The sequence below is a fragment of the Brachyistius frenatus genome, unplaced genomic scaffold, assembly GCF_029030835.1.
Source record: "Brachyistius frenatus isolate BFR_SWC_R1_liver_20210118 unplaced genomic scaffold, ASM2903083v1 Contig_30, whole genome shotgun sequence".
NCBI classification, from domain to species: domain Eukaryota; kingdom Metazoa; phylum Chordata; class Actinopteri; family Embiotocidae; genus Brachyistius; species Brachyistius frenatus.
In genome coordinates this window covers 2755001-2777100 of record NW_027210629.1, presented here as the reverse complement: position 1 = coordinate 2777100, position 22100 = coordinate 2755001, and the positions used below count along the sequence as shown (strand labels likewise).

The 22100-nt window shown below is 45.0% G+C and overlaps 1 protein-coding gene across 1 annotated transcript in view; it reads right to left on the bottom strand.

Moving 5' to 3' along the window:
- LOC138621449 (zinc finger SWIM domain-containing protein 6-like) overlaps window positions 1-22100 on the bottom strand; it is a 50612-nt gene that overhangs the window by 4854 nt on the left and 23658 nt on the right. Inside the window, exons 2-12 of the mRNA XM_069699524.1 lie at window positions 19602-19958; window positions 17946-18094; window positions 15516-15666; window positions 13452-13631; window positions 12692-12862; window positions 12424-12570; window positions 11204-11350; window positions 10325-10585; window positions 8830-8965; window positions 565-722; window positions 283-446 (exon numbers count right to left, since the gene is read on the bottom strand). Coding sequence (XP_069555625.1) covers window positions 283-446; window positions 565-722; window positions 8830-8965; window positions 10325-10585; window positions 11204-11350; window positions 12424-12570; window positions 12692-12862; window positions 13452-13631; window positions 15516-15666; window positions 17946-18094; window positions 19602-19958 — 2021 coding nt within the window. The remainder of the gene's footprint in view (window positions 1-282; window positions 447-564; window positions 723-8829; window positions 8966-10324; window positions 10586-11203; window positions 11351-12423; window positions 12571-12691; window positions 12863-13451; window positions 13632-15515; window positions 15667-17945; window positions 18095-19601; window positions 19959-22100) is intronic.

Genomic DNA, 22100 nt, shown 5'->3' with positions numbered 1-22100 from the left:
TACGAGAAGATTAAAAGGGACTCGAGTAGAAAATTCCCATCACACAGATTGAATGTACCTGCACTGTTAACAGAAAGAGTTTATGTAAATGTGTTTGGTTCTGGTTCATTTGTCTCAAGACTAAAATGGTGATTGCTGTTGATACTGAACCTTCAGATTAAAAATGCTCGATGTACACACGCATACAGATTTACAACCTGGTAAGACAAGCTTGGGAAAAAACCAACAAATAAATACACAGCAGAACCCGTTTCGACAAAGAACAAGTATGCGTCTGCGTACCTGCAGTCCTAGCTCCAGAGAGACTTTGAGAAGCGTTATGTCAGGTAGGCTGTCCATGAGAGTGGCGATCTTGAACGCATCCTGTGCCAGTTTGAAGATGTGAGACGAGGAGTGAATGTTTTTCTGGATGGACTCCAGGACCGTCTCCAGCCTGCGACTGTCACCTACGAAGAATACAAGCACAGGAAGAGTTTAGAACAGGACAGTGATTGCTGCCGTACCTATATATGAAATGATGTGACATTGTGCCTGTTCTTGGTGCGTGTTTGCAAATGTCTGCACCTTTGGCAGCCGTGAGCATGGTGGAGGCCAGCTCACACTGCTGAGACTCTATGTGGCTCAGGGTGAACCAGCGCGGGTAGCGGTTGGGCACGACGGACACGATATGGTGAGGTCGTGACAGGTCACCGGACGAGGCCGTTGACTCCAACACCGGCAACCTGATGGAGAAACACACGGAGGAAAAAAAATGAATCCAAGCTATTCTTCAGAAAACGATTGACTTCATTAAATACACAATATAGAAATAACTATTATTAGATTACTTCAACAATGATCTATTTTAAATTAACATTAACCAGCGGATGAAAACAAGTAATATGTGACAGAGTAATGACAGATGACAGTCAAAAAGAGACCAAAAGACGAACACAAATCATTAACGCCACAGTAAAATCACCTCTTTCTTCATACTGTAACAAGCAGACAGACAGAACTACTGTTCAGACAGAAACTCTTCATTATGATGGTCTGAAAGTGACTTCAAAATGAAAATGACTTTAGTTATCACAGGGGGATTACAGTTAGTCTATCCCTGCAATTTACTTTCAACCTACTATTTAATCACCCAGAAACCAAGGTATAATTAGTATTTTCTTCACTCTAATTGGTCATAATGAAGTCAGAGCTATGCAACACCTGCTTGTGGATGGAGGAGCTTCACTAGTTTGGGTCTCTCATTATAATAACGCTAACAGGGCCAAGTCTTCACAAGCACCATGCACACAACCCGATTACCACTATGGCCGGCTCATCTCCTATTCTGCTTCACTTCCCTTCCCTCTGCTCCCACCTCAGTTTCAAAGGTCTTCTTTCCTTCAAAAGACAGCACAACCTGGCCTTCTCTCAGCCAATCACAAAGCTAATTGAGTCCATGGGGAAATTAAGGAATTCACCTTCCAGCCCTGTAAGGCTGGACACACATCAAACAAATACCAACACACATCAATGAAAAGACCCACAGCGTGTGCGCACACACACACACACACACACACACACACACACACACACACACACACACACACACACACACACACACACACACACACACACACACACACACACACACACACACACACACCTGCCCTTTTGAAAACACATCAAAGCAGCCCTGTAAAAGCAATGTAATGCTAAATGCCAGTTTCAATTTCAGAGCAAAGTGCATGTGATACCGTTGTCACCTGAGTGCAGGCATGCACAAAAACAGCCTCGTCTTCGCTCGGTTTTTCCCAAGAGGGCACATGCAGGGCTCGTCTCTCGGAGAGGGGAGGTGACAAAAACCCAGTCGAGGTGTATACAGAGTGTGAACACTGACACCTGGTGTAAAATAGAGATGTTTGGACGCCCTAGCAACAGCAGGGTTCATTCCACACACATCTAAAGAGCTGCTAAAAGCCTTTACCACATTGGGGCCTTCTGGAAGATTCCTGGGGTGTAGCAAAGCAAAAAAAAAAAAAAAAAAAAAAAAAAAAACGGGCCCTGGGTAAAGATGGAGGCCTCATCAACATTCCTGTCTTTGTTTGGTTTTCACCAGAGAGCCAGAGGCCTCCATTGGATTGGAGCTCGAGAGGCCGGGCCTGCTGAAAAATAACCTCCTCAAAATGTTGGGAAGAAAATCAGCATTGGGCTATTGTCCCATGAGAAACCAAAAAAAAAAAGATACAAAAAAATCCTCACTGGCTTCTCTAAAGCATTCAACCCAAGCGCAAGTACAGTTTATTCCCAGCCACTGGTGCGTTCTCACCGAGCACCTTGCAACTACTGCAGAACAGTGCATGTCGGCTATAAACACCATCATCTTCAATGTGCAATAACCCGATACAAACTCTCAACCCAATATCAACTGTGCTTAAAACACCAAATTAAACTAATTTCTTTACAGCACTGTTATGGCTGGATACAAATGTGCATTATCAACGATATATAAAACACGAACAGAGAGAGCTGTAAGAGGCAATCCATCCCCGTGTTGAGTCAGTGAGGAGGGGGGAGCACCTCCGGTGTCACATGGTTCCTGTGGCACTGTAGCATCCTGAAACATCTGGAAGGGACACGGCAATATATGCAAAGGCGACGTGGTGGAGCGAGGCAGCAAGGAGCCGCAGAAGATAGACCTCATGTGGTGAGGAGATGCAGATGGGTAATCGAATATTTAGAAACAACTGACGGGTGGTAGTTTTAGTCGACTGGGAGAATTAATGATGGAACAGTCTGAATAATAACTTCATCCTGATGCATTCACATGCACATATAGAAAGAACAACATGTATAACAAGAGAAGATGTCGGAAGGAAATCATGATAAAAAGCAGTCCAGCCAGGTTTTACCCAAATCCTGAGGCCCTCCAGGTTTCTGGTCTGTATCACCATGACTACTGACCTCTTTACCTCGTGCTCCTTTCCCCCTCTGACTATAAACACCCTTCACTGTTATAATTTATCAAGCGCACATCTATCAGCTAAACAACACATCCGGTGGAGGACCTCTCCTCTATACACAAGCTCCTTCAGGGTGAAATCTTCAGGATGGCTGACAGGAGGGATCACGTCAAACATGACCACAGAGGTAACCCCAAATTTCAGTTCTCAAGGACCAATAGGACGATTCAAATTACATTTGCTTTGGGTGAAGCATTGTTTTCTACAAAACAAGTACCTTTACATATCATTCACAAGGGCCATGATGAGTTGCTAAGACCTTTGTACTTTGTACAAGTAAAACTGTGAATGCAGGACTGTGGAGGTATACCTCTTTAGATGCCCATCCCCATACGCCAAATGCCAGCATACCACTCATCCAGTAGGTATAAGTCGTTTTCTGCCAGTATGATTGGCATAGACTTAAGTATGTCTACTTTCAGTATGATATGAGACACTTTCCCATCTCTGTGCTGCTGCCTCAAATCCTCTGGAAATGGAGCTAAAGAAGACAGACGAGCTGATGGAGTATTTCTTTTTGGGCCGCAATTTGCACTTCAGGGCTGCTTGTTATGGTTGTGTGTTTTTTTTCTTTTTGCGTTTGTGTTTTGCACTTCAGTGTCACTGCCATTTTGGTACCATATTGCATGGTTATTTTTTATTGTATGATTGTTATTACTGTTAGATCCCATCCCAACTAAACTTTTTAAGGAAGTCTTCCCTTTAATTCATACTAGATCAGATCAACATATCTATTGTAACCGGCTATGTACTGCAGGCTTTTAAAGTGGCTGTAATTAAACCTTTACTTAAAAAGCCGACTCTTGATCCAGCTGTTTTCGGAAACTACAGACCAATTTCCAACCTGACGTTTATTTCTAACATCCTTGAAAAAGCTGTTGCAAATCAACTTTTTGATCATTTACAAAGGAATGATATGTTTGAAGATTTTCAGTCAGGCTTTAGAGTTCATCATAGCACAGAAACGGCTCTGGTGAAAGTTACTTACGACCTTTTATTAGCCTCAGATAATGGACTCGTCTCTGTACTTGTTCTTCTGGACCTCAGTGCTGCTTTTGATACGATTGATCATACGATCTTATTACAGAGATTAGAAGACGTTACGAGGATTAAAGGAACTGCATTAGACTGGTTCAAATCCTACTTATCAGATAGATTCCAGTTTGTCCATGTCAACAATGAATCTTCCAGACAAACAAGAGTTAGTTATGGAGTTCCACAAGGCTCAGTGTTAGGCCCAATACTTTTTACTTCGTACATGCTTCCATTAAGAGATGTCATCAGGAAGCACTGCATCAACTTCCATTGTTATGCAGATGACATTCAACTATATCTTTCTATAAAACCAGATGAAACTAATCAGTTAGTAAAACTTGAAGAATGTCTGAAAGACATAAAGGCCTGGATGACCAAAAACTTCCTGCTTCTAAATTCAGACAAAACGGAAGTTATTGTACCTGGTCCTAAACACCTCAGAAACTCTTTCTGTAATCACTTAGTTACTCCAGATGACGTTGTCTTGGCCTCCAGCAAAACTGTGAGGAACCTTGGAGTCGCCCCGCCTCCAGCTCCGGCCTCCGGCGCAGTCGACGTCCCGCCTCCGGCTCCGTCCTCCGGCGCGATTGACGCCCCGCCTCTGGCTCTGTCCTCTGGGGTGGTCGACACCCCTCGTCCAGCTCCTGCTGCCTCCAGGTGGGTCGATGCCCCGCCTCCTGCTCCGTCCTCCGGCGCGGTCGATGCCCCGCCTCCTGCTCCGTCCTCCAGAGCGGTCGTCGCCCCGCCTCCAGCGTGGTTGTCGCCCCGCCTCCAGCTCCTGCCTACAGCGTGGTCGTCGCCCCGCCTCCTGCTCCATCCTCCGGCTCTGTCCTCTGGCGCAGTCGACGCCCCTCGTCCAGCTCCTGCTGCCTCTGGGTGGGTCGATGCCCCGCCTCTGGCTCCTGCCTCCAGCGTGGTCGTCGCCCTGCCTCCGGCTCCGGCCTCCGGCGCGGTCGACGCCCCGCCTCCTGCTCCCTCCTCCGGCGCGGTCGACGCCCCGCCTCCTGCTCCGTCCTCCGGCGCGGTCGTCGCCCCGCCTCCTGCTCTGTCCTCCGGGGCGGTTGACGCCCCTCCTCCTGGCGCGGTCGTCCTCCTGCTCCATCCTCCGGGGCGGTTGACGCCCCTCCTCCAGCTCCTGCTGCCTCTGGGTGGGTCGATGCCCCGCCTCCAGCTCCTGCTGCCTCCGGGTGGATCGATGCCCCGCTTCCAGCTTCTGCTGCCTCTGTGTGGGTCGATGCCCCGCCTCCAGCTCCTGCCTCCAGTGCATTCGATGCCCCGCCTCCAGCTCCTGCCGCCGGCGCAGTCGTCGCCCCGCCTCCTGCGCCGTCCTCCAGGGCAGTCCCCCGATCCTGTCTTGCCCCGTGAGCGTCCGCCGGAGAGGTCCCCCGAACCTTCCCTGCCCCGTGGGCATCCTCCGGAGAGGTCCCCCGAACCCGTCCTGCCCCGTGGGCGTCCTCCAGGGCGGTCCCCCGAGCCCGTCCTGCCCCGTGGGCGTCCTCCGGAGAGATCCCCTGAACCTGTCCTGCCCCGTGGCCATCCTCCGGAGCGGTCACCCCAGGCCATCCTGCCCCGTGCCTGTCCACCTAGATTTCCCTTCTCGTGTCTTGTGTTGTTGTGGTCCTCCGTCCCTCCTCCGGTCCCCCCTCCTCCCACCCGGTCCGGTCTGGTCCAGTTTTGGTCGCCGAGAGGCTCCCTTTGAGGGGGGGGGGAGTACTGTCAGGAGTCCGGTTTTCCTCTGTTTTGCCCTCGATCCCCTCTCCTCCTGTGTCCCCTCAGTCGCCTGTCTGCTTGTTCTGTGTCCTCCTCTCCTCACCTCCCGTGGCCACGCCCCTCACCAGTCCCAGCAGATGCAGCCACTCACCCCTGAACACCACCTGCAGGTGTGCTGCATCTCCCTGATCACCTCCCCGGACTATATGTACCCTGCCCCTGCACTCCTCTGGCGGTCGGTTCATTTGTTAGTCACCCATCCATCCTCCGTCCGTCCTGTTCCTGTTCCTGTTCCTCCGGCTTCTGTTCCTCCTGCGGAGTTGCCCTCCCGACTCGGAGGATTATTGACTCCGTTTCTTCCAGCGGTCCTGTCCGCTGGTCTGCCGGCTGCCCTGCCAGCCGTGTCTCCCCGGATCTGTCGGTTGAGTTGCCCTCCCGACTGGAAGCAAGTGGACACGAAAGGTGCCGCCTTTTGGTTTGTTTGTTTGTTTTTGTGTTGATTGGAATAAAGACTGTATTTTGGAACCAATACCCAAATCTGTGAGCCTGCATTTGGGTCCTGGTAAACACCACCACATGACAAGTTTCTCTTCTTTCTTTTGCAGATGTCCCGCCATGGAGATGCATGTCTCTGCCCTGCGCTTGTCATCTCCACCAACAGTTCTTCTCTTATATCGCTATGCTATCCTTTTCTCTCTATGCTGTCTTCTCACCCCAACCGGTCGAGGCAGATGGCCGCCCACCCCTGAGCCTGGTTCTGTCGGAGGTTTCTTCCTGTTAAGAGGGAGTTTTTCCTTCCCCTCTGTTGGAGATTTTTCCTCCCTTAAAGAGGAGGTTTTTCCCTCCTAGCTTATGTGGGAATTGTTGAATTGTTGGGTTTCTCTATAATATTGTAAAGTCTTGCTGTAAGGACTTTGATAGGTTATTTCATGGCACTTAACACATGTTGTGATTTGGCGCTATATAAATAAAGTTGAATTGAATTATTTTACACTCAAAATAAATTAATGAATTGATTTTCAATGAATAATCAACTATGGATTTCCAGCATCTTGATTTGAAATGTCTTTTTCCATGTAAACATTTCTGGGGCCAAATGGTGAAATGATTAAAACATTCAAAAATCTGTTAAATCAATCAATAAATTATCTGGGTGTATGAGAATGTGTCAGACAAGAAAAAAAGATGTCAGCTACCTGCGAGTGTCATTGGTACAACACTGTCTTTGCTTATCCTCAGACTGCAGTCATGATACTGTGCTGTATTATGGATTATGCAGACGATCAAAGGTTGAGGATTACAGTGAAGATCCAGAGTCATTAGCATTGGAAGATTCGTATCTCATATGGAAATCTCATATAATAACAGGCGGCTGGGATTTGTCTCTTTGGCTTCGAAAGAGTTGAGATAAGCACAGTCTCTGGAGAGTCCGCAAGCTTCTTCTTCTACAGTCAAATTCTGGGCAGCGCGTGAACCAGTAGGCAGCTCCTCTTCTGTTTTTGTGTTGGCCACTCACACCAAGCCATCACACGACATATGCTGCTCTCACACACACTTTAATTAACCTCTTCCAAGGCGCATAAAAACACATACACTTGAAAATACTCTTGTGGATATGCATTTGTGTATGGAGGCAGTCTGACTTCCTCTCATTTGCAAAAAAGCTGTTTTGAGACCAACTGTGACAGAAGACAAATTGAGAAAGCGAGTGGAAAGAAAAAAAAGTGTGTGTGTGTGTGTGTGTGTGTGCGTGTGTGTAAAAGAGAGAGAGATAGACTTTCTTTCTCTCCTTGTATCAATGATAGTGTTATAATAGGTCCATTAAAATAGCCCTGGTTACTTTACCTCCCCCTCTATATTTAACTGTCTGCTGTCCCGTGGGAGCGGGGAGGTATATGCTATCACATTACACTACGCTACATTACACACATTCATTATGTGCTGAGTAGACACCCCTGGCTCCCAGGAGCACCCATAAGTGGCCATATTATTCTAAATCGCCGGTTTCACACCAAAGGAGTGAGGATGGAGGAGGTGAGGGGAGGAAACAAGAAGGTGAAGGGAAGTAGCAAGGGAGGGAAGGGAGTGGCTGAGTCAGGGAAAACAGGTTTGGGTTCAGAGGCGAGGAGGGGACACACAGCGGCTGGATGTGCAACCTTGAAACCACACAGAGAAATCCAAATGATCTCGTTTTGTTTTTGTAAGGGTGTTATTTCCCTTTCCGACGCCTCCTAAATGGTTAAACCGCCGGAAGGTGTGAATGACGAGTTTGTGGCCATTTTGTTCCTTGTTTGTCCGACTGTGACACACTATGGATCAGGAAAAAAATGTATATAAATAAAAAACTTGTTTTCATTCATTCTCATCATTTGCCAGTTTTACAGTGATGGACTCGGAGAAGCGCAGCTTTGTAAAAACACAACAAGCATCCTTTACACACTGGCCTCTCCCTGTTGGCTCGGCATGTGTACGTTTGTGTGTATATGTGTGTGTGTGTGTGTGTGTGTGTGTGTGTGTGTGTGTGTGTGTGTGTGTGTGTGTGTGTGTGTGTGTGTGTGTGTGATTCGTCCTCATTACAGCCACACTAATTACACTCTCATTAATGTAATTAATATTCACTGATCCAGCTCCCACTAGTCACAACATCAAAACACAGCAGCGCAGACTGATTAACACACATACACATGTACACATTGTCCACAGATGAATACACACAGGAGCTTAATATAGAGAGATCACATGGACAACGTAGAGACCCAAAAACAGAACGGCTACACACAGAACACATTAAACCACAGACAATGCTCCACAGTAGATCTGCTAACAATCTGCTAATAATAATCATTATTCAGCCACGATGAGGGGAGCGTGCACTATTTTAGTTGGAGGCATCACAACATCAAACTTTTTTTTACTGTTAGAATCAGGACAAATCTGAATGTGATCCACTCGCCTTCTCGTATTAAATGTTTTTTTTAAAGGTTTCAGTTAGAACAAATCAAATTAAATTCAATAACTTTTTTTATTATTTTTGACAGGATTACAGCAGCACACACACACACACACAAACCATTAAGACACTTACCGCATGGCTCTCAGTGCAATTTTGTACGCCAGTTCAGCGTCATGAGGTAGGAGAGAGGTGAAGAGATAGCGGGCGAAGGTGTGCATGGGTACACTCTCTCTGTGGACAATCTCTCCAAGGCCAGAGTACGGACCGGCTGTTCAAAACAAAAAAACAGAAAAACACACACAATAAGTGGGTCTGTTTTCAGTGAGAGATGGAAGATATCACTGCTAAAAGAATTACCTGTCTCGTCAAGTCACAGAATTTTAAGGTATTTACAGAATAAAATGTAAATTTTTGTATTGTTGTATACCGAGTCGTGATATTCCTATCGCATACTGAGGAGTGACTGGTCTATCCCTTCCTACCAGGAAGAGGCAAAGCCACGCGGCATTAAAACAGACTGTGACGTCAAAAACCATATGGTCGTGTGTGTGCAGACTTGGCCTCGCGCTCTCTTCCCTCCCTCCCCCTCTTCCTGCACTTCCCCTCATCTCTGGTGGGTTATTTTAAACCCCAACAGACTTCTGAGCCACAAACCACATCACACAGTGGCGCCGCTGCAGCCTCCAGGGGCCCGCAAAGGCCTCAGAGCCTGGTGCTCTATTAGTAACGGAGCCAGAGGTGGGTGGTCGCGCCTTGGGATGAGGCAGGGCTGGGGTTTGGGTGGGGACTGGAGTAGAGTTGGACTGGGCTGGGCCCCTCCAGGACGTGCCACCGCCACCACCCTTTCTCTCTTTTCCCATAACCAAACCCCATTCTGCTCCAACTCCAGTCCTGTAAATGTACACCGTTGTGTGTGCACGCATATGTGTGCTGACACAATACCCCTGGTGTTACTGTGTAAAGAGCTCATTTTGGTCTGGCTCAGAGCAGCTCGGCCTCTATTTGCACCACAAAATGAAAGGATGATAAATAGTGAGACAGAGTCAAATGTGTTTTTCCTGTTTTAGCAGGAATGTGTAGGCTGTCGGTGTGTGGGAGGTAGAGAAGAGACAGGGAGGAGATGTGTCTATGTATATATATATGTGTGTGTGTGTGTGTGTGTGTGTGTGTGTGTGTGTGTGTGTGTGTGTGTGTGTGTGTGTGTGTGTGTGTGTGTGTGTGTGTGTGTGTGTGTGTGTGTGTGTGTGTGTGTGTGTGTGTGTGTGTGTGTGTGTGTGTGTGTGTGTGTGTGTGTGTGTGTGTGTGTGTGTGTGTGTGCATCTGTATGTGTGGAGACTGCTGGGAAATGTAGTGAAATAAGTGGTAAACAGGTGACACTTATGTAACTTGTTTCAACTTCCAAGATCTTTAAAAAAAAAAAAAAAAAAACATTCTCGCTCTGACACTCATGGTGGTGGAGGTGCTACTTGTTTGTCTCGCCCAAGGACACTTCAACATGCGGACAGGAAGTAGCCAGGGATTGAACCACCGATCCTGCATCTAATGAACAACCGGCTCCGCAATCTGAGCCCCAAAATGTCAAGAAAAAAGAAGGAAAAAAAAGATTGAAATGTGTTAGCTCCCTCACCTTCCAGCAGAAAGACGGCCTGTTTACGGAAGATTTTGACCAAGGAGTCGTCCAGTTCCACTTCCTGCAGCTTGGCCAACAGCTGCTCTTCATTGCGACACACTTTTTCTTGAGCATACAGCCCATCGGGCATCACCCGCTGTTGGCCTAAGCCAATCAGAGCCGTCTCCACCGCCAGCGCCATGTACGATTCGCCGTCCCCCAGCAACCGCTGCACGGGCATTCGTTGGAGTTCCGCTCGGCTCACAACACTGGAACAGTCTGTGGAAATGAAGGAGAAGAGGAGACAGAGAGGTGGATGAGAAGAGGTGGTCTGCGCAAATCTCTGAGGTTTTGGACATTAGATGAGACTGTCTACTATGAGAAACCACTGCGTCAGTCACACAATACAGGTCGGAATCCAATGACCACCCAAAAATAAAGATCAGCGCCTCAGGAGCTCTCCTCTGTTCACTGCTCTGCCTCTGAGGAGAAGGCTATTTCTGTAAGCAGAGGAGGCAATGAGGGACAGAGCAATCACAGAGCGTAGGAGAGGAGAATTTAAAAACCATGAGGAGGCATGATAAGATAAGAGACTGAAGGTGAAGCTACACTTAAACTGTGCTTTTTAGCTATTCCTTTTTCATCTGTATTCCTATTATGGGACCACACAGACGAAAAAAAATATCTCTACAGTAGTTAACAAGGCACAGATGTAAGTATAAATTATGTGTTTTTCAATACCATGTTAAAAGTCAATCCCTAGAAACATATACAACATCACCATATGTATTATATATATCACATTCAAATCCAATAGTACACAGTATGACACAATCTGATCTTTTTGGACTTGTGTTGGCTTGTTTCGTGGCTATATTAAAGTCTCAGTTTGTCTACCCGAGAGGTCTAAGCAGATGTTGGAGCCCTCCTCGCCTGTTCGTCCCGACTCGGTCAGGGTGTTGAACAGGGTACCGATGGGATCCAGGGGGTGTCCCACCCAGCCCTCCATGTTGGTGATGGCTGTATGGCCTTTATGGAGCAACTCTGAGACAAGAGAAAGCAGATAAGGACACAGTTATTCACACAACATTCGTTTCTCCTTTCTATTGGTCATTATTTACTCCAGCTTCTAAAAGCTCAAGCTTGAGGTTTTTCTTGCGATATCATTTTCTTTATTTCTCAAGGGTATATCGAATATATCAAGAACATTCTGCATCTTATGCAAATCATCAGACTCTGAACAAATAGCATACTAATATAAACACACATACTCAAACAAACTCTTCTTTGCTCTTCCAGTCACTAAAGTCACCCCTCACCTTCCTTCTCCCACCATGATCTCACAAGGGTATGAAAACCAATGAGAACAGCACTAAAATACATTTAAAAAATAAAAAAAAAATATATATATATATATATAATATACCAAAATGAATCAAAACAGATCGTATCTTAATGATGGTATGAACATTTCTTCAAGTCACTGACATTATTTTCTAATGTGGGTTAACTTTCTCCAATACATCGGACAAAGTCAGGAGCTTAAACTGCTTTAATACTGACAATTATTTTCCGGCCATCAGACCTAAAGTCAAGTCAGCTTTATTTATATATTTTATACAACAGGCATAGACATGATAATATAATATTTTTATTAAAAAGAGTAAAAATAATAATAATACTATTTTAAAACAAATGTTACTCAACAGCAACACAATTTAAACCTAATTGAAAGATTGCAAGAAAAGATAATCTTCTCTGTGCATACGATAAAGAAATCATATTCTCAAATTTCAGAGGTTCATACTTCATTCTGGGGCAGATAGGTGAGACACAAAGCCGGAACTGGAAGCTGTTCATGCGTGTCCATAAACTATAAAAACATCAAATGATCAACATTAAATGTATTCAAAGTTTCAAGACGGAACAGACTTTCGGAAAATGTCCCTTTTCTTTCTTTCTCTCTTTCCCTCTTGTTTCCCGTTGACATTGCAGGGGATTATATCAGAGTCCGATGCAGGCTGGGGCTGTTTGTGTATGCAATTTGTGAATTTGAGAGAATGTTTTGCCGATTTACATTCTGCAAATTAAAAAAAAAAAAAAAAAACTAGATTCACCTTTCTTGTGCCGGCGAAAGTGCTCCAGTTGCCTCTGCTGTTGCCTTCGTAACGTGTTCACCACAGCAATGGCCAGTCGGAGGGCTTCTCTGGGGTAACCGTGGGAGCGCAGGGCATCTACCCGGGCGCAGGCTGTTGGTACATGTTCTGAGGAAAAGACGGTGTTTTAACCCCGACATGCTTCCATCAGCTGCTCCGTCCAACACACAGCGTGTAGGAACCAATCTAACACATGCACTCACTTCCACCTACATGCGCACAGACTCACCATGCCATAAGGGCCAACCGCGCGAGTCAAAGAGGGAGCCCTCCTGGTTGTCATGGTAACAGTAGTTGGCATAGAGGTCACTGGCGATAATGTGCTGGAGGTGTCGGTCCTGCCAGTGCAGGTCACAGGCCTCGATGGCCCGTGTGAACACAGTCCTGTGGGGGCGCATCTCTGCAGAGGAAGGAGGAGGAGAAGTGAGGAGGAGAAGGAGGAGGAGAAGTGAGGAGGAGGAGGAGGAGAAGGAGGAGAAGTGAGGAGGAGGAGTGAAAGGATCCTCTTCATGTGGCGAGAGAAAGGCAGGTAGAGCCCACATGGGAGGTCATTTAGTTGCTTTTGTTTTGTCTTAAAAAGTTAGAGCATTTAAAAATCGATTAATATCCAAATGTTTATGCATTAGCATAATTACTGTAAACAGACATAACCACCACCTAGAAGATTGGCAGCCTGATCTGGCCTCTATACCACACAAAATCTGTTGGGGTGTTTTATCGGACAACAGAGCTTTGAGAGTAAATGGGCTGCATCGTTGGAATTTTTTTTTTTTTAATTTCAATTTGTGGATCATTTTGATTGTATGATTATGAATGGGTGCAAAATGATTGGTTAGGCGTTCACTAATCTTGCCTGCACAGCAGACGGAGGCTTCACTACTGAAACTTACAGCCGCTACATGCAGCACCTTCACCTTTACAACTGTGAGATAAGTTACTACGCAGTAAATATTTTATTGACAGACATACAAAATTTGTCAATCTCTGACCTTGGTTGCCATGGGCACCCTGAGGCAGTGAGTGGGTGAGGTTGGGCAGCTCGTTGCCATGGTTACCATCCTCCCAGGGGCAGACGTCCACGCTGTTCCATCTGCGCAGCTGGCGCAGCCATGACGATTTCTGCTCTGGTTTACAGTGAGGGTTCAGTACGATGCACATCCACAGTGCACCTGGACACGCGCACGCACACACACACACACACATAAACAGACTTCAGTGACCAGCTCTACCGCCAAATTTGTGATAATGATGTCAGCAATGAGTCCTACAATGCAGGAAAGTGTGTCTTTTGAGATTGAAAACATCCTAAACACAGTTATCATGTAAGACTGAAAGCTTGAGGCAGTTTTCCAAGATGTGCAACATCATAACATTGTTTCTTGTTCATTTTCTGTGCTGCCGCCATCTTGCACTGGAATACAAAACTCTGTGAAAACAGAGAACTTAACTAGTCCCGAGGCAACGGTGACTGCACACACATCATTTTGGAGTAAATTGGAACAAACAGAATATGAAAAGTGGCTAAGTCTCTGGGGATACACGCACATTCAGGGATTTCACTCTCAAGACTGCTGGATATATGTACACTCTACTGTGTGTGTGTGTGTGTGTGTGTGTGTGTGTGTGTGTGTGTGTGTGTGTGTGTGTGTGTGTGTGTGTGTGTGTGTGTGTGTGTGTGTGTGTGTGTGTGTGTGTGTGTGTGTGTGTGTGTGTGTGTGCGCTGCAGATGCATGCGAGTTTGGGAGAAAGGACGAAGACAAGGACGGAGACGGAATATGAAAGAGGAAAAAAAAAATACCAAAAGGTGAAGAAGAGAGGGAGGGCAGAAAAAAGGGGAAAAGAGAATGAAACGGGAGCGGAGATGATGTGGACGAGGAGACATGGGTGAGGACGAGTGAATGAGGCATGGCTTTGTGTCTAGAGGAGAGGAGTAGCTGCAACTCAAAGAGGAGAAAGACAAAAGAGGGAAAGGGAGCAAGAGAGAAGAGAGCGAGAGCGGCGCCGAGAGGCAGCATTCACCACACATCAGGGGGAGTGATAAGGACTTGGGAAGAAGGGTTTGAAGTGTGGACTTCAAAGAGAGCGTACACACACTTCCAAAAATACGTGGGATTGAAACAGATGAGATCACTGTGCTGTCCTCACAAAGTGCAGAACAAGACCAAAGGGAGAAAACGAACATCATCATCAACAACAACAGCGGCAGCCAAGACATTAGAGGCAAACAACAAAGACAGGGAGACAACATGACTGCTGTCCTGGTGACAGGCCTGTTGGTTTTGTGGTTTGTGAGGAAGTGTTTCGCCGTAGGTACGTCTGTCAAAATAGCTACACACTGTATCAAACCAAACGAGTGCATGGTGAGCAGCACTCTGTCACATCAACTAAATATATAACGTGAAGTGTTTGAAAACATCGCCGAGGTTATAATATTTGGGGTTCTGATGAGGCGCGATGTGCTGCATTAAACGGCTGTAATTCACAAAGACACTCCCGCTGAGCTGCCAAACCTACAGTCTCAGCGAGAGGGAGAGAGAGCGCGCTGTCAGTGACGAGTGTGTGCGTCTTGAGAGTGTGTGTCTGTGTGGGCTTTCTTGGACACAAAAGACAAATAAACAAACGGGGGGGGGGGGAAATAAGCGAGAGTGCCTTTGTGTCAATGTCTGAGTTGGATCATCCAACTTGCTTAATCTGTCTGTGCCTCTTCATACTGGAGGAGAATAAGTGTGTGTGTGTGTGTGTGTGTGTGTGTGTGTGTGTGTGTGTGTGTGTGTGTGTGTGTGTGTGTGTGTGTGTGTGTGTGTGTGTGTGTGTGTGTGTGTGTGTGTGTGTACACATTGATAGGACAGCATGTGTGTATCTGTGTCTGGGTACACATTTATAGGACAACATGCGTGTGTGTGTGTGTGTGTGTGTGTGTGTGTGTGTGTGTGTGTGTGTGTGTGTGTGTGTGTGTGTGTGTGTGTGTGTGTGTGCGTGCGTGTGTGCGTGTGTGCGTGCGTGCGCGCGTGTGTGCGCGCAAGTGCGAGTGTGTGTGTGTGCTTCCTCCTCACCCAGTTCGTCCCAGAGCTGTCTGTACTTGTCGGTCATGGTGGTGCCCTGCTGTCTCCACAGTGCCAGCCGAGGGTCGGCCATGAACTGCTCTGTGATCAGTGTTAACATCCTCGCTCCGTTGGAGTCACGCATCTTCAGCATCTCCCTCACCTAGAGGAGGAGACGGGACCAGCACACACATGGAGTTTATACTACTGCATGAATGCACAAACACCAAACAACTCTCACAGCTAAGTAGAAACTACTGAAAGGATTACCGCATACCGCACATTTTACTGTTTAGCGTTCGTGAGCTGTTGATCTGAATGTGTTAAAGATGGGTTAATAAGGGACTGGATGGTTTTGAAAATAAATCTGGGCTTAAGATGGTTAGTTGAGATCATGTTGGAGAAATAGTCGGCCCTGACTTGTTTAACTGATAGGTGGCCATTAGTCCTTTTTTCCCCATTGCCATTATGTTCGTCTGCATTTCTTCTTTAATTCTCTGATACTGTTATTTAGCCAATGTGCGCTGCACGTTGATTTGACTGTGTGAATTTTGTACCGGAGCTACGGAGTCAAGTACTGCTTCTGTTGAACTGAGTTGAATGCTTTTCCATACACACCTCAGATGGCATGTTCTCACAAATTTGACAACACGGTGTAAAAGGACAGGCCCGTGTCCAGCAGGGTTTTATCCGTCTTACAGTTTCTGTGTCCCCCCCCCCCCGAAAAATAATGGTCCATAATATTTAACTTCCCCGATCAAATCAAGGTTCGCCTGAATTGAAGTATTAACACTGAGAAAGTACAAGTACAAAATTCCTCTCGTTCTGTCCATGTTTTTTCTTAAATGTTGTTTTAAATACTTACTACACTTGCTCTTGCTTTTTTCTTTTTTTCTTTTAAATCTTTGCTTGAAAAATTGATAACCATTGCAACTAGTTTTACACCCTTGAAATACTTCTGCGGTTTCACTTAGGGGTTCAAATATTCTTTAAAACTAGCAGTAACAAAGAAAATCTATTCACTTACAACATACCTGTAGCTTGAGGTTAAATATTTTCAGCATTCATTCAATATGTTTGGAATAAAAATATGGATATTTGTCAACATTAAGTATAGATTAAAAAGAAAAAAAAGGAAGAGTAAAAATCAAATCTACAAAAAAAAAAAAAAAAAAAAAAAAAAAATCAAGAATACAAAAGTATGTCAAAAACTGATTTTGCATGAAAAACCTATGCAATATCATTCAAACCATTTAGGTTTTTTTGTCTTGCTGGTGCATAACCAGCAGCCGAGTTTTCTTCTTTCTCCTTCACTTTCTCTCAGTGGAAGATTTTTGGAGCTGAGCTAATCGCAACAGGGACTCGTTTGTTGTAAACTATGGTGGTCAGCATCTCCTTGTAGCAGGAAACATAACCACTCTGGGGTGTGTGGGGATATAAAATTCGGGTAAACACTGGTTCTAAACTTTTAAAAATGTGGGTATTTTTATGTGAAAAGCAATAAAAAAAAAAGTGAGTCTTAAGCTTCCTACACTGACTCATTATAACATTTATGAACATATGTACACAAATTAAGTACATTCTTTTCTCTCACCAGCAAGAGAGCAGACAACAATTATACACAAAAAGGAAAAACCAGACACTAGACTAATGCAAATACAGTAAGTGTGTTTTAATGATTTAAGGGCAGCTCTGTGTAACTACAGGTGTGTACATGACTCTCAGTGTAGTGTGTGTGTGTGTGTGTGTGTGTGTGTGTGTGTGTGTGTGTGTGTGTGTGTGTGTGTGTGTGTGTGTGTGTGTGTGTGTGTGTGTGTGTGTGTGTGTGTGTGTGTGTGTGTGTGTGTGCGTGTATTCGTCTATGCAAGCGTGTATGTGACTGACAGTGTGTGTTTGTGTATGTATGTATTAGCAGAGAAGAATATAACAGTCAACAAAGAGCATGAAGCTGAGAGATCTTCTGAAAGCCGGGCAGGCTGGCTGATTATGGCCTTGGCTTGCAGTCTTTACATTGCACACAACGCATTAATGCGGGCAAGAGCTCTGCCACTGGAATAACAGGAAGCAGGGAGAAGCACACGTCTCTCGTGTAATTGTTTACTCATGGCTACAGAGCAGTATATAGTGGAAGCTTTCCCTCTTTTTTCCACACCTTTATCTCACACTTTCTCTCCTTCCTTCAATTAGCACCGGCTAATAGGCAGCATGCCCTTTAAAGTATTTGCATTATGCAGAACATGTAATTTTTTTTATTCCTGTTTTTTGAGGAAGAAAATATAATGCAAGCGCCCTAGAGAAAGACGGAGAAAATATTTATTAAAGTCAGAGACAACGTACTCGGGCAGTGTGTGCTTGTGACCAAGGTGACAGGACTGGCATGTACTATAAGCCTGTTGTTATGTATGGTACGTGGTGGATGAATGAATGTTCGCGGGTCCTGACCTTGCTGAAGAGCAGGTTGAGCTGCTTGCCCGAGCCGTGGTATCCTCCCTGGGACAGGAAGAGCTTGACTTGCTCCTGAACCTGCTCCTCGTCCAGGTGCCAGCAGTTCTCATCATCCACACTGGCTCCTGCGGTGGGGTCCGGGGCCCCTACAAACACACACATACACTCATTGTTATAGGTTCATTGAGCCACTGTAATTTTCCTTATTATCTCTTATCCTGATTTGAAGTATCATTATTGTTGTAGAAAAATTAGACTTGTATAACTATATAATCAAATGTTGTGTATTCTACAGCAACCCATGGATTTAAATCAAATTAATTTTGCAAAACTATACGTAGACAGAGCATGACTGAGCTCGGCTTTTCATTGCCGTCACGTTACTCCTAAAAAACACAATTTAAAATCTAATTATAAGATAAAGACCAACCATGACTCCTTAAATAGCCAGGAAACAATCTCGGACAATGTAACTCACCTTTCTACACCTGTGTGAACATTTATTTGTGCCCTCTGAAGCTTACAAATACAATAACCTCCGGCAAGTGCATTACCAGTATTGGGGGCAGCAATGTGCAAGGTTACATTTATAAATTGGGCGTTTTAACACGCACAACATACAGACAACCCATCAGCAAAGCCTCTCCGTCATTTGATCATGACATTAAACTAATAGGCTGTCACTGCAATTTAATAGAAATAACATTAATGTCGCATAATTTCATGAGTGCTACCCTCTCCCATTTATTCTGTCCTCAGTTATTCAATTGTATTTTTGAGAGCCAAAGAAAAATTTAACAAATGATCCTTGACTCATTATCAGAGAGTTACATTCAGGTATAGCACCTTTCAAACATTCAACTGAACTTTAACTTTGACAAAAAATATGCCTTAATATATTGTATTTGAAAAGTAACTTTGTAGTTTCTGTGACCTTGTCCTTAATATTTCTGATACAAACATGCAGCTAAGCTAACCCTCAAACTGAGTAACAGAAGATGCTTCATTCAGCCAACACGGTTTAGCTTACATTTCCAGAGTTATCGATGGAAGGGCGGCAGATCTCCTCATTCTCAGACGTCTCCGTCTCTGCTGTTGTTTCTGTCTCTCTCACATCGTTTCAGCCCTCTGTCTCAGTTCCCTCACATGTTTCCTGCCTCCGAGTCCGTTTCCTGTATGCCTTTATTTTGGACATCTCTTCATCACCTCTTTTTGGCTTTTATCACCTCTTCAGAAAACAGAAATTCTGACGAAAACACATCCAGGACCTTCGTCTGTTTCCACTGGTTTCTCTTTCTGTGTTGTTTGCCCTTATGGTTTCATCTTTTGTAGGCAAGCAGCAAGTACAGTATCGATAACAAGAGATATGCACCTTTTTCTATCTCTCTGCTAACCTCTTCATCTCTGTCACTGTATTGTTCTCTCTCGCTCTCAGAGGTAAACAACGGGTCTATAGTGTTGATTAGAGGCACAGAGTCTCTCCTTCACAGTCTGGATCTTATTAATGAGAAATATTGATCCTGCCACACTTTACCTTCATCACACAGTCAATATGTTTGCATGTAGAGGCAGGAAGACACAATTCTCATGATTGCGTAATCTTAGACATACCTGCAACCTTCTACACACACACTGACACACACATTTCCTCACCGTGGACCTGGTTGATCTCCGAGTTCTGTGACAGAATCTCGTCGGCCAGTTTCTGCGCGGTGGGCAGGACCTCCGTGTGATGGACTGATATAAGGTACTGGACAAACTTCTGCAGCTGGTCTCTGCTCATCTGGAACAGCGTTTCCGAGATGGGCAGGTGCAGTTTGACCTGCTCGGGTTTCCGTACTCTGTAAAGCGACAGCGCCACTACATGGGCGCAATAGAAGATGTCTTTGTTTCCGCAAGTGCATGTTACCGCTGTGATCTTGCAGCGGTCGAAACTGACACTGACGCTGCACACGAGCTCCGGGGACGATGGTGTGGCGGGGTCTGTCACAGTGCCGCTCAGATGGAAACCTGAAACAGTGAGACAGAAAAGAGAAGATTACATTTTTAATCAGTTTTAATCACATGTACAGTTATTCTCTTCTACTTTAGAACTGAAATGATTAGTTGATCGATAGAAACTTAATGGATATTCGGTTTAAATAATTTCTCAACCAAAAGGCAAAAGGTTACTTGCTGCAGTTATTCATATAATTACCGTTTCTTTGCATTATATGACACTTAACCTATGCCAGAAAACTGACTGCGCCCCAGGTATGTCAATCAAACCTGGCAAGCCCCCATCGCGCTCTTTAAGGCCTAATATCTATTTAATGTTGGAATTATTTTCAGATGGACCACCAGAACACTGATCAGAAGTTGGGAATTTCAGAGGCACAGTAGAGGAGGGCCTTCGCAGAATGACATGACATTTGCTAGACTTCCAATAATGTCCAGAGTTTGGATCAATTCAGGAGTTCTGGATCGCTTACATCAGCTTGGAAGCTGCATTTTTTTTTGGAAGTGGAGGGAGAAACGTATTTCTACTTGCATTTATGTCGAGGCGGAGGACTTGTGCAGAAACAACACAGCCAGAAAATAATAAGTTTCATCATTTACATGGTACAAATTATCTTTTGATGGGTTTATGAGAAGGTTTAAACCACCCCTCTGTGACCAATCGAAATTTCAATTAGGTTGAGCCAGTTTATCCTGATTGAGGTGTTTATATGGAACGGTTTTAAAGTTGTTTTCAATCAGTTTGAATTGGACTGTTAGGCTCCATGTAAACATGAAAAGTGCTCTCTGTATTTTAGGGGGGCAGCCCTGCTTAATAAAATTCCTTTGTTGTGGTCATTTTTACTACATTTCCCCCCAAAACAACTTTGATTGTTAAGGCAAAATCTGAGTTTGAACCATTCATGAGTAAATCGGACAGCGATACCATCGGGCATCTAATCAGACAGACACAGAGGTAACAGCTGGAAGTTTGGCCTAAACATCTATTAAATGAGAATTGGGTCACTTGATCAACTCATTAAAAGTGCCCTTTAGTAAATGACATTACTGAGTGAAAGTCAGGATGGAGTTCTGTTAAACAGACTCAGTCGGCCAAAGTCACCTGCCAAAGAACCCCCCTTCTCTTATCATGAGATATGATCAGGACCAGCTGCAGTCCACTGCTGTGACTCTGAGTGAGAGTAAATGAGCCTGATAGAGATCCAGATGCAGGAAACTGCCGATCCACAGCAAGAGGAATTGAGAGAACGATGAGGAAGTGAGCAGTGAGCGACAACTGTTCCAGTATACATTATATAGCCTCTTGTTTGAGTCTAATGTTTGATCTCATCATGACTGCACTATCCGGAGGCGTGGCTAGTCATTATGTGCGAATGAATATGAATGAGCCAGGTGGGGTCTCCGGCAGTGGCCTAAAACACACACTCATGAGCATATGAAAGAGACACTCGCCGTGCGCACAAGCCGAGGCACAGCAGGGGATCATGCATTTATTAATAATGGGAGTGGTTAAGAGAGACAGAGAGTAGCGTATGAATGCATTTATATGCTTGGGAGAGATCTCTGAAATTCATGCAGACCAGGCAGAGAAATACATATCTTTAATATGTTTATCAAAGGGGCACACATCGCTGCCTGTAGTAACGCATATATCAAAAGTGTTTTCTGGGCCTCTGCATTAGGTAAGAAGGGACGGGCAGGAGTTGAATATTTCATAGGATGTAGACGGAAATGGGTTGGGGGTTATACAAGCAAGCTAAACAGAGGTCAGGCCAAAGTAGCTGTCTTTTCTCCTTTGTGGCAAAGAGGTGCAGTAAGGATGCAGGTGAATATGAAGAAAACAGGGTCTTAACCATTGCCTTTAGTGTAGGAATACCCTCAGGATGCATTTAAAATAAAAGACCTCACACTATATTTCTCCTCTGTATTCTCACTAAAGCAGCTCGGAGAAAAACGCCCTTTAGATTAGATAGATTTAGGCCTGGACTAGTTTTATCAATCAGAAATTCTAAAAGTTCCATTGGCACAAATGTTTCGCAAATGCAAATATTCAAAAGCATCAAAGTGGAGATACCAAAGGCTTGTTTTATGTGCCCTTTTGCTCAGCATTATCTACAGAACTAGAGAAGTGTTGGCAGTAAATATCTACCAGAG